This window comes from Corvus brachyrhynchos, unplaced genomic scaffold, assembly GCF_000691975.1.
Source record: "Corvus brachyrhynchos isolate BGI_N302 unplaced genomic scaffold, ASM69197v1 scaffold97, whole genome shotgun sequence".
NCBI classification, from domain to species: domain Eukaryota; kingdom Metazoa; phylum Chordata; class Aves; order Passeriformes; family Corvidae; genus Corvus; species Corvus brachyrhynchos.
In genome coordinates, this window is record NW_008239758.1 from 96,108 (window position 1) to 109,172 (window position 13,065).

Below are 13,065 nucleotides of genomic sequence, written 5' to 3' on the forward strand. Positions count from 1 at the left end.
GAATGTGGTTATTGCCTTGCTGTAGTGTGGTGGCAATGCTGGTGTGACAGGATTACTGAGCTTATTTCTCTGTGGATCACTTTCTCAGTTTTTCTGCTGGAACAGATGGAGTGGCACATAAAACACTCTTGAAGCTTAAATTTGTGTAGTACCTGGGTGAAAAAAAATTTTAGTATGAACTGATGTGCACTTGCAGAATGATCAAATCTGTGGAAATGCATTATTGCCCACTGAGAGACCTGCAGTATCTTCTTTTTCTGTATGTGGGGGATTTGGACTCATTTTCCCCCGATGCCCATGTCAACTCTAATCACAAGCATGCAGCCTCAACAGAAAGGAAACAGTTTACATTAAAGACTGCTGTATTCTCCTCAAACCTGAGGTAAAGGATGTAAAGCTATGAATGGAACTGAACAGCTATGATCCATATACTCCATCATTAATGCATGTTTGAATGAAAACCCCTGTTAGGAACAATTGAATTGTTTTAAGGTGTGTGGGTGATTTTGCAGCAACTTTAGATCTGCTCCAACGTAGGTCTTGCACAAATCTCTTTTGAAATGCTGTTTTCCTCTAGGAATAAAAGGGACATGTGAGCTGTATAATTGCTTTCCAGCCATGCAGTGAGGCAGCACCCTCCTTAGACACAGATGTGGGCACACCTCTTTATCTCTGAGCACCCATCAACATGGTTGCAAACAGGTGACACGTAAGCCTCTTGGCTGTGTGCTGAGGAGGTGGTGCTGGAAAAGTACTCCTACTGGAAGTACTATCTCCAGTGTGCCCTAGCTATTTCTTTTGCAGAGTCTGGGGTAAGTGGTATACCTTACTTTAAACTGGTGTGCTTGAGGACTGTCTGATTAGGGGCATGTTCAGATTTCCTGAATTTTACACTGTGTGTATGTATACATGTTTTTATTTGCAGATCAATGCTTTTGGTTTTTTGGCTTGAGTTTTTATTTATTCATCTCTGTTGCCTTCTTCCTTTATCCTTCTCTCCATCAGTAGCAGCACAGGATTTGCATGTTTTGTGTAGGGCCAGTTCAGGAAGCATATTCCCTATTCCCATACTACATGGGGGAAATCCTGCATGCCAAGCCAATTTCCTTAATTTATACAGGAGCAAATCTGCCATAGTCTGGAATGTTTTGTCACACAATAGTGCTGTGATATTTGTGTCCCAGAGGCAAAAATATGAACCTGTTAACATTGATGTCTGTAATGTGAAAGTACCTCAGACTAGGAAATGCAGGGAACAAGAGGAGCACTTGATTTGCAGAGAATCCCTTCTTGACAAGGCACGATCTGTGTGTGTGTGTGTGGAGACTTCAGAGCAGCAGCTGTACAAGCACAGCTCAGATGATGGGTGTGGGGGTCCTGTCAGCCGTGGAAGAGGCCACTGGAGCTTTTCCAGCACTTGCTCATGGCTCCTGTCCGTCTGCATACCAGGCAGAGTGCAAAGCCAGAGCTGAATGGGATTTCAGGAGGGATTTACAACAGGCAAAACTGTGGAGGGCTTGAAGTGGAGATCAAAACTGCGTCCATCAGTGAATTTTTTTTAAACCAAGGAGTTCTTACTCTTAGAAGCAAGATTTGGGAATAATTTACTTTTGGTGACCTGGTGAATTCTAATTGTGTAATTAATTTTCTCTGAATCTTCCTTTTCTACCTCCTACTCTCCTAATATACAAGGTATAGAAATGTGGAAGGAAAGACTGGAAAGTATGAAGCTCTAAAACCTAATTAAAAAAAAAAAGCAAAATTGGAAGGAAAAAACGGGATGGGGTTTTAGTAACAGGGCCATGATTTTTAAAAATTAAGCGGCAGTTTTTGCTTGAATATACTTTGCAACAAATATATTTTTTTTTTCTGTTATGTGAAGCTGGATGTGTCTGGACACTAGGACTGCAGATCTCAGAAGTGGAGGGTGGAGATCACTTTTTAAATATTTGTACAGGGAGGAGGACAAAGCTTGAAACTGCTATGAAAATAGCTCTTTACGTGTCTCCAAGGATAGGTTAACTGTGCAGGGTTTCACAAGAACCACTCCCTCGAGATATTTGAATAATAGATTGACATTATGGGGTGCAGTGAGAGGTGTGTGCATTTCAAAACCGAAGGAGAAAATTTCCTTCTCTAGTAAATCCTTTGGAAGGCATTTTTAGAAGCCCTTCCTGTGAAGGGTTCCTCGTCCTCTGTCAGTCCTTTGGAAATTGTATTTCTTACCAGCCACAGGGAGAATTGAGGTTTCAGTGGGCCAAATGATGTGGCGTTTTTGTCCCGACAGACACTCTACAAATCAGACATGACACTAGGAATACCTTTAGGTTTTACTTCCCCGAGGCCTAATCTTGACCTTTCTGTTTTGGCCAGAGCTTTCATGCAGCCCTGCCTAGTGGAAGGTGCAGCTGAACTGTTACAGTTCCCTACAGCTCCATGGAAGAGCTGCAATGCCCCTCCTTCCTCTGTGTGGTCTTGCACAGGATGCATGATAAATCAGCAGTGATCAGGTGTGCCATCATTTGTACTTGTTATTAAAAGTATGTTCTATACAACTATAGCGATCCAACAGAAAACTGACGAGTCAAATACCTCTGTGCGGGTGGGACAGCATAGTAAAAGGTGTGAAGCAAGCTTGTCTTTGTGTAATATACTGGCCCTAAGATTTACATCTAAGTCTTTTAAAGCAACAATTAATTTTGGGATATCGGGACTGAAAGAACATGTGCTTGAGTAGAGGATGAGCTTACACAGCTCTTTGCCCCTGGGGAGCATCTGAGGGCAAAGGAAACACCATGTATGAGATGGAAGTCTAAATCAAATGCAGTGTTTAGAAAAATCCAGCTCTGTTTTTTAAAATATTTTTCCCTTTCTTCTGGTACATTTCAATGGAATGACTTTGTAGAGCTACAAGGTAGGTGATCTGGTTTTACTTTTTTTTTCCTTCCCCAAAAGGGGAGAGGATTTAAAAAAAGAAACACCCCCCCTCCCCCCCCCAAATTCTTTTTGCTGATACATGTGAATGTGTCTAACGGATCAGGGTTCTTAGTTTCTTCTGAAAATGTTCTTATGTCAATGTTTGGGCTTCCTGTTGAATATGCTGCTCCTTCAGAACTGCGTGGTGGATGCAGTCCTGCAGTTGTGGTGCAATTCTGTAATCAGCTCACTGATAACTCTTGCTGCAGGGTTCTCCCTTTCAGTCTTCTACTCTCCTGCAAAACTTTGGTTAGAACACAACAGTAGGAAGTAAATTAGCTGGCTGTGGTGTAGTAGTGAGTGTGAACTCTGTCACCTAAACCCCCTTTCCTGTGAGCTTTTACTGGCATTGATGGCATAATGTGAAATATGCCTTGGCTGGGAAAGGGAGATTTCAACACTTTTCAAAAAGGAAAAAAAAGTGTCAGCTGCTTTCCACTGACTCTTCAGCTGGAGAATATCTGGGGTAAATCTGACCAGTGTCTGCTTTTTAGTAAGCCACTTATGGCCACATCAACTAGTCACAGTTCTGACTTGTAACCAAGAGCAGGACAAAGGTGAAGCTTTAAAGATAGTTATGGTTTTAGCTGAATGGTGGCAATTGATGCCCACACACTGGAAATACAGTTTGTTCCAGACCTCAAGTTGTGAGTTGATATTCAAGAAATGAATTGGTGTTTTGCCATTGATGCAAACTACGGAAGTGTTTGACTTGAAATTAATAACTTTATCTAGTTCAAGTTACAAGTAGTTCCAAAAATACTTACAGTTGAAACAGCAGATTTTACTCTTTTAAAATTTTATTTCATCATCTGATTTTTTTTTTGTGATTTTGGCATCTGTTTCTGTCCTTCAGAAGAGGCAATTTTATGCCAGTTTTCTGTTGCTTTTAGAGTGGTTATTTTAGGCTTATCTTTTCATGTTCATGTCTTTGAACACAGCACAAGGCAGCTCTCTACTGTTTGTTTTGGGGGAGGAGAGGCTCAGTAGCTACTCAATGGGAAAGTGCTGGTGCATTAACATCAGCTTTTCTAGTACATGTGAAATTTGCCAGTGATTTTTGTTACACATTTTAGCTGTTCCTGCACTTCGATCAGACTATAGAGAATATGATTATGTTTTTAAAAATAGAGGGAAATTTCTTAAATGTCTATAAGCCATGGAAAAAATGTGTGTGTGTGTTTAATGTCAATTCAGGATCAAGATTTAGTTTGGATGGTGAACAAGCATTACAATAAAAACTTTAAAAACTGAAAATTGTTCCTCAAAACAAAAAACCCAACACCAAGAAAAAGCTTTTTCAAGACTGAAAAATAGCTATTAATAGAAAATTATTGTAATTTTTGTTAAATATAGTGGACAGTCTGGAAAAAAAATCAGGTTTTTTCATATGTTACTAATGCCATAATGAATGTGTGGCCAGTATTGCATTGCTAGTACAATTATGTAGCTTTTGCAAGCTTCCATACGGATTAAAAACAGTTCTGCAGTTCATGTTCCAGATATCTTGAATACTTTGACCTTGATTTTCAGTCTTGCCTGACAAAGTTAAAATTGTGTTGCCTTCCCTTTCCAGTAAGAGGAATGTAATAAAACTAAAGATGCCCTTTTCCAGTCACAGCTGAATTTGCTATTGGTAATTTGTGTAATTGAGAGTTTAACGTGAAGTCGGTGTAAAGGAGCACAGAACTGGCCCCACCACTCACTGCTATGTAGTTCAGGTAGTGATTTGTATTTTAAACATTTGTCAGAAGTAGTCCTGGCAGACCTCTTGACTGACTATTCCTCTTTGCTTTGCTTTTCAGGGTGCCTCCTGAATTCTCACTATGTCTGATGGGGACTACGATTACCTCATAAAATTCCTAGCACTCGGTGATTCTGGAGTAGGAAAGACCAGCCTTCTTTACCAGTATACAGATGGCAAATTTAATTCCAAATTCATCACAACGGTGGGCATTGACTTTCGGGAAAAGAGAGTGGTGAGTTCGTATAAAGAGTGTGCTACTTGAAAATGGTGTCTGTCTATGTGTAGGCCAGCAGTCAGTGTTACTGTGGGCTTAATTTTGTGATGGGAAAGGCCTCGTTTGACATGGCTATTTTTGTCATTGCTGCCTACAGACACATTTCCCCAAAAGTTAAAGAGCTGATTCTAAGAAACCACTTCTTTCTGCTCAGCAGGTGTTGATGAGTGTGTCTACTCCGTGAGTTGTGCATACAGTACCTGGAGTGGCACTTTTATTGTTGAACTCCTTTCACAAGGAAGGACTGAACTGTAGTAAAATGTTTTTGCTGGGTATGAACTGAAATGGCAACTAAACAAAGATGCAGTTTTTTAAAACATGTGGATGAAATGGTACATGCAGCTGGTCTGGCTTCCTAAGCAGTCACCACTAGCAGAGAAGAATTATGAAATATAAGGTTGCTTTTTTTCAACCCCTGAATTGTTATTAAATTAAGCAAATGTACTTCTGATATGAAGCTGAGCATTAGAGTATGATAACCAATTGGGTGCTGGTCCTTACTGCTCTGAGAAATGGAGTTGGTACAAGCTTTTTATTGCGGTGTGCAAGTATTAAATGTCTTTCGTTGTAGCCTGGAGATTTCTTGTGTCCAGAAATCTGGGTGGTGTAATGGGCATTGTGCAGACTGGTTTTTGGTGCATGATATGCACCACAATAGTTCAAGGACTAGATATCTTAGTTAAATGCCAAACTGGTCTCTTGAATAAGTCGTTGTTCCTTTTGTGGGATTGTAAACATGGTGGTTTACTTGATCAACATAGTTGATAACTCAGAATAAAGTTTAGGTTTCAGAGCCTGAATCTTATAATACATAAACTTGCTGAATTTGTGGATCTCTAAAGATATGTTTGTAACTCTTGTAATCTTAGGTACAATGACACTTGAAGGTAAAGAAGATGACCTAACACGAAGAAATTAATCTATTTTTATCTGATCCTTCCAAGACTAATAGATGCCCTTATTTATATTTTCATGCTGAGCAAGCTCTTCAGCTTTTATTTTTATCATCCAATTTCTGCTCTATAAGCTGTTATCTGATAAGATCTACCCTCAGCAATTTTTCAGCAGTATTTTGGCAGCTAAGTAGCAGAGTCATTATCTCTGAGTATATTCTGTTTGCAAATGAGGTTCTGCTAGTACTACAAATACATTGCCAGATTGCATTGTTGCTTTCTCATATTTAATTTTGAATATGATGTAAGGTAGTAAGAAACCCAGAAAATCAAAATACTAAAATTAATCTTGTCTCATGGCTCTAATATCTGTCTGGAGTCCATAGTCTATTGGGTACTGGTTTTGCAGTTTCACTCTTACCCTTATTTTTAAATATTTAATTGGATGCAATATTAAAATGCATCTCATACTACTTTTGTCTTACAAAGCAGAGGATTGAGTTGTAACTGGGATCTGTGTATCAGCAGTGCTACTTTTGCTGCATTTAATGACTTTAAATGTCAGTTATTCTGTGTTCTGTAGCAGCTGGACTGGTAACAGTCTTGCAAATTTACCTTTTACAGGTGTATAGACCCAATGGGCCGGATGGTGTTGGTGGCAGAGGACAGAGGATCCATCTTCAGCTCTGGGACACTGCAGGGCAGGAAAGGTATGACTCAAGATGGCAACGTGAACTTACTTAAACAGTGATGGAAAGTTTCATATGAATACCCATTAAACTCTAATTTACAACTGTAGAACACAAAAACTGTAATTCTTGCTTTTTAGTCCTTTTTTTTTCATAGCCAACACATATAGATACTTTTAAAGCTTTTCTTTTTAAGGTTCTCCTTAAGTTTCTGTAGATATGTTGAGGCCTTGGGACAGTCAGACGTAAAAGCATCTCAAAGGACTCTTTTCTATTGGCCTCTCAAAAGACTAGCATTCTTGTGGTTCTTAGTTTTAAATTCAAGGACTGATGTGTATAGGGGATACATTTTTGTTCTAAGTTAGAATTTCAATATTGTTCTAATTTCTGAATCTTGATCAAGGCGTGCTTTATAGTAGAAGACTGTTTAAAGCTCTCACGCTCAAGTCTCCTTGACTCCTTAGGCCTTGATTAGGCCACAGTAATGTTAGCAATTTTTCTTACACAGTCCCCGCCTCAGCAAAACAACTATGAATATTTCCTTCTGGTTAATTCAGTCTTAAGTTACCTCAGTTCTTCTGTGACTGTATGCAATTATGTTTTCAAAGTAACTTGTCAGATGAGCAAATTAATTTCAGTTTGCTGGTCTAGGTTTCGTAGCTTGACAACTGCTTTCTTCAGAGATGCCATGGGGTTTCTTCTACTCTTTGATCTGACAAATGAGCAAAGCTTTCTGAATGTCAGGAACTGGATAAGTATGGCTTTTTTTTTTTCCTTCCTTTCTTTACGTGGGTGGAATGGGGAGTGGGGGTTATGTTTCTAAATATGGAGTCTCACTGAGAAATAGAACTTAAAGTACTGGGTTTTATGGCTTTCTCAGTAAAAAAATGTAAGTTTTGTATTCATAATTGTAATAGCTGCTAGTGATGGCTTCTAGGGCTCACCTGAAATTCAGCTTTGCCTACTGAACTTGAATCTTAACCTATATAAAAGCAAGCTGAGACAATATCCTATCCCTGGCTCTGGTGCTGTTCAGTAATTTAAGTGTGTGGGGAGCCTATGCAAAAGTATTTTGACTCACCTGAAGCTTTGTCAGCAAAACTTAATGGAAGGCAAATGTTACTTGGCTGGTATATCTCAGCAAAGGTGCTCCCAAACTGCATCATCCATCTGGAGAGGGGAGCAGATCCTTTCCTGGCAGCTCACTGTAGATGCTTAGTGAGTGTAACTCCTTAAGCTGCAAATACATGAGTTTCTGTGCTAACTGTGTTAGGCTTCTGTTTCTCTGGGTTTTTCACTGGGTGTGTGACAGTGGAAACCCACCTGTTCTCTGGCCCCTCAGTGCAACTGCAGAAGTCCTGTGAGCTAAGGAGGGAACATGCTTGGTTTGTGGTAGTGTTCCTAGGGAGCTGTATGTGTGGCAGTAAGTTGTGACCCCTATTTATGTTGGTGCTGCCAGGTCAGCTACAAATGCATGCATATTGTGAAAACCCAGACATTGTGTTATGTGGAAACAAGAGTGACCTGGAAGACCAAAGGATGGTGAAGGAAGAGGAGGCTAAGGAACTTGCAGAAAAATATGGGTAAGTAACTTTCTTTCTATTTAGAGCAGAATGAGAGATCTTCTGTAATGCTTTTTTTCTGTATACTGAAAGGTTATTGTGAGAATAAGCATTTTAGAATGCTTAACTGGCTGGTATGATATCTTTTTTTCTGTCTGAGATTAATATTTTCTGCGCTGCTTAAAAGTAAATACTTAGTATTGCAATAATCCTGGCACTGGAGATTGGCTAGTCTTCTTTGCTTGGCAGTAAACAGAGTAAATTTTCACAAACATTCTGGAAAAGAGAGAGAATTTAGCTAGAGAGGCAGGTGAATAATGGGGTCACTTCTTTGCTCTTACCTGTGCTGAGGCATCTGCACTCTCACAGGCTCCCAGCGAGTCTGAAAACTGAGCCAGACTAGTAGGAAGACAGGGCAGCCTTGCCCTTCCCCTTCCTGGTTAAGCACAGGTCATGTGTCTCTGAAAGAAGTATGTGAAATCTTTGTTCCAGTCAGATATTAATTTGTACTTTTATACTCCCTTAACTCTTTCATGGTGCTCATCTTTGAATTACATTTGCATTTCACTGAGAATCAGAAAGGCACTTCTGAAGGAACTCATCTGGTGCATTTGTGGTGTTTTAATTCATGTAGTGGAACAATTTTCTAGCTCATGAACTGGATTCCTTCTCAACTGAAAACTTAAAAAGTTAAATGATGTGCTCCAACCAGTAATCCACCTTCAGTCTGGAGGGATAGAGTAGAGCTACTCCAAAGTAAATCCCACAAGACAGGCATAGTGTGAACACTGGCTCCTCAGTGAAACTGCCTTGTTCTGCAGGTCTTCCGCTGTGTCATGACGTTTGCTAGGCACAAATTAGCTTGCCTTGACCTTTAAAAATCATTGGAGGCAAATCAGAAAAAATCTGTCTATGAGATAGAAATGGTGCAGTAATACCTTCTCACTTTTTCCATCTCTTGTGAAAATGCTTGTTTGAAGTCCATGTCACACAGACAACAGCAAGTGCATTTGGTACTTTAACCAGCTGCTTGTGAAGGAGCAATAAGTTTTAAACAGCAGCAGGTGGCATGTGACCATATCTTAAATCTCTTTGCATGTGACTTCTGAAAATAATTTATGAAGTATTTATCTTTGTGTCTGAAAATGCAACTTAATTTAGGAATAGTGAGCTACAAGTCAAGGTTGTGGATCACATCCTATCTGTAGGCAGTTACAAAGTTCTCTGCCCTGTAGAGGTGAGACAGGATAGCTGCTAGGAGTCACTTTCTCCTGAGGGGAGGCAAGATAAATCCTGCAGCAGTTAACAGTCTTCTGTTAACAGAAGTGTGAGATAGTGAACATCCCCTTCTGTGGAAGGGACTCGTACTGATATGTGGTGTATTTGAAACAGATTGCAAGAGACCTGCACAGAGACAGTAAGATACTTTTGGCCACTCATTAGGTCTTGCAAGTTAAGTAAGAAATACTTAAAATTCTGAAGTGACAGTATCAGTTTCCTGGGCAGTAACACAAATGCAGCTGTAGCATCATGCTGTGGGGAGCACAAAACCAAGACGGCCACAGCCTGTGGACCCACAGTGGAACATCCTGATCCACAACAATAAAGAAAACAAACAATGTACTTTAGCAACCAAGGTGCCAGAAACTTTTGACAAAGAAAAAGTGATCTGAGCACTGAGATTTCTTTTTTTATGTAAGAAAGTTTAGAGTTGTGGTGTCAATAGAAGAAAGTCACCTTCTGTAGTGATAAGAGTACCACACTGTGAGTCTTTACTGCCTTGCTTGCAAAGAAATGCAGCATTCCTTCTCTTGCAATTACTTTGTCCTTCTGTGCACAAGTGTTCTCCTTACTGATTTCTATTCACATCAGCTCTGGACTAACTGCATCTCTTGCATGGAACGGAGTTTAAAAAAACAAAGCTCAGGAGCACAACATTGGGAACTCATACTGACAAGTGCCTCTGTAAATTGTGGACTCCTTTAACACTTGCCCTTCTGCCCTGCCTTCAGTCAGCCTCTTCATTAATTTCTTTTTCATTTCAGACCACTGAGCACTCAGTGTCTCTCTTCTCTGGAGTAGCAGTGACAGTCTTAGTGTGATTTCTAAGTATGTGGCAGTAATCCTGCATTGTTTTTTTTCTCCCGTGAGTGACAACTGTGTGATGTAAGTTTATATTTTTCGTCTTCTGCAGAATACCGTATTTTGAAACCAGTGCAGCAAATGGGAGTAATGTAAGCAAAGCCATTGAAACTCTGCTTGACCTCATTATGAAGCGCATGGAACGATGTGTGGATAAATCCTGGATCCCTGAAGGGGTGGTGCGCTCCAATGGGCACAGCTCTACAGAACAACTGAATGAGGAGCAAGAAAAAGGCAGATGTGGCTGTTAGCCCAGTTACAATTAAGTTTAATGTGTATGATACAGTACAGTCGCAGCTTACCTGTTTAACTTCGGGACGAATCACTTTGTGTAGTTATTTAATGAGCTATATTAATTCTTGATACTAATTTTTATTTGCTTCTCTCAAACAACATTGACCTTTGCTTGCAAGGTATGCAGTTTATTAGTGGTGGGACAGAAGTTTAATTTGGTTTAGCACTGGATGTTCCTCTAATTCTCTCCTTGGGAAGAAAGGGGAGGAAAGGAATTTTCATTACCAAATTCAGAAACATATCTCTATGGGCAGCCAGAAAGGGTAGGCTTCTGAATTGAAGGGTTTTCAGTTGCACTTGGAAGTCTCCGTTAACTACACAGAGTAGGCATTTAGATTAGCTATTGTGACAGCTCTTGGTGTCTCCTAACAGCAAGATTACCAACTTGGTTCTTGGTTTTAAACAGAAATATTTAATCATTTCACCAATTAACAACAATCTTAAAGAGCACATCCTGTGTTTTCTACAAAAGCCTGTGGGTAGCTTTTCCTTACTCTCCTAAACCATCAGCTTTCAGTGATGAAAACCAAAGGGAAGCTATTCAGTACAGAATAAAAAGCTCCAGAGAAGCACAGGGGTGTGCACACAGAGCACTTGGGGCATGTCATGTAATTGAACATGTAAACTACAACTGTACTATATCAAATATATCCAACGCAGCTGATGAGACCTCCTGACATTTGAATTTCTAGAACATGCGTATACATAAATTTATATGTAAATGGCATAACTGTGCATCTGTTATGTTTCTTTTATATTGCTACTCATGTTTTAACAGGAATGTAGGGCAACCTAGATGTCAGCAAAATTTCATCAGAGTTGGTGCTTTGCACTGAATTTGTTCTACCAAACACAGATTGAGAATATTTCTTCAAATTTGGATTGAGAAATGAATGATTGTTGTCTTCTGGTGAGATGCAGCTAAGATACTAGTCCTGCAATCAGTATTTCTATGAATTTATAATGCTCATTTTGTTTTGCCAACCTTTGTGTCCTGTACATCTTGGTTATCATATAGTCATTTATGGCTTGCTCATTTCCTTTAGATTGTATTTTAAAAAGTATAGAGTTACTTTTCTTCCCCCCTCTCCCCCCCAAAGAATCACATAAATGTAATTTTTGGTTTCAGTGGATCATGCTAGTCTAACCATTTTTATTTATTCATATGACCTAGGAAACAATCAGTATTTTTGGGGGTTTTGCCCAGACTGATTTATAAGATGTGCCTACCAAATTGTTTTCTACCCTGGCAGAGGCTGTATAATGTAAGGTATTGCCAATTAAAGTCATAAAATGCCAAATTGAGTCTTGTTACAGACCTTCCACAGCAGCTTGTTTACAGAACGCCAAAGCTATTGCTTCTTTAGAAATTATGTATTTATTTATTTAAATATTCTAACTACTGCAATTTCAGGCAAATATTGATACCAATTATGAACATGAATTGCAGCATAACAAATTTTTTGAAGGAAGGACCAAAAATGTTTCTAGAATAGAATCTAAGAACAAAAATATTGATGTAGCTTCTGGTTATATTAATTAATCCAAGAATAAGTGTTAAAATTTGGTTCTTAAAATATTTTACGACAGTAATGCATTGTTCTTTAACAAACACCATGTGTAAATATTAGATTTTTATCACAGCCTACACAGAATATTTTTAAAGTGCAATATAATTTGACTGCTCTGGGGCTAGGACAGAAATAAAAGCAATTTATATGAGTATGGGGTGTTGGTTTTTTCTACTCCACTTCTAAAATGCTTGTAGACCGGACTTACTGTAGTTTAATTCAGAGTGCCTTTTGAAGTTACCATCACATCTCTGACCAGTAGAGTAAGAAGCTGTACTGTAAGACACAATACATTTCAATGTACTTCAGTGTCTGAATTTTTTTTAATGTAACCCTTTGCTTTTCAGAGGGTTGCAGTGGAACTTTGTCATGCATTAACTTAAAATGGGAGTTTTCATGCTGATAGCTCCATTCAGTTCCTGAAAACTTTAAGGATTATTGCAACCAGCTGTTGAGCTAAGTCACTACTGAAATAGTGTAAAAATAGTTCCTTTTGAATACTTATGTTTAAATTGGATATTAAATATTAAAATACTGAAACTGCCATATTTGTCATGCCTATTATTTGTAACTATTTACAAAGAGGATCTGCATAAAATTGCTTTGATGTCAGCCTTTGAAATGTGCCATAGGATTTATCTGTTTTAATTATCGTGTGACAAAACTTTTGTTCCCTTTTAAACTCTCATGAGAAATCACAGTTAATGGTTCTTGACAGTAAACTACACTGTTCTTACTAGACTAGTACTGGTTTTAAAAAACAAAGAAACAAGAATTCTTATGTGACGAGAAACTGTTATTTCAAGAAAAGTTGTTTCCATTCAGTGTCAGATGGAGACACTGATCTGTAATTGAACAGAGTTTTGGAAAGGATTTCCATTAAGATGGATTGTCCCAGGATTTCTTATTATAATATA

General features: G+C 38.9%; 1 protein-coding gene across 1 annotated transcript in view; it reads left to right on the forward strand.

Moving 5' to 3' along the window:
• The window catches only part of RAB27A (RAB27A, member RAS oncogene family), a 30,268-nt gene extending 17,576 nt beyond the window's left edge, over positions 1 to 12,692 (forward strand). Inside the window, exons 3-7 of the mRNA XM_008639997.2 lie at positions 4,782 to 4,955; positions 6,515 to 6,600; positions 7,231 to 7,334; positions 8,039 to 8,162; positions 10,336 to 12,692. Coding sequence (XP_008638219.1) covers positions 4,803 to 4,955; positions 6,515 to 6,600; positions 7,231 to 7,334; positions 8,039 to 8,162; positions 10,336 to 10,534 — 666 coding nt within the window. The 5' untranslated portion in view covers positions 4,782 to 4,802 and the 3' untranslated portion in view covers positions 10,535 to 12,692. The remainder of the gene's footprint in view (positions 1 to 4,781; positions 4,956 to 6,514; positions 6,601 to 7,230; positions 7,335 to 8,038; positions 8,163 to 10,335) is intronic.
• The last annotated feature ends 373 nt before the right edge of the window (positions 12,693 to 13,065 follow it).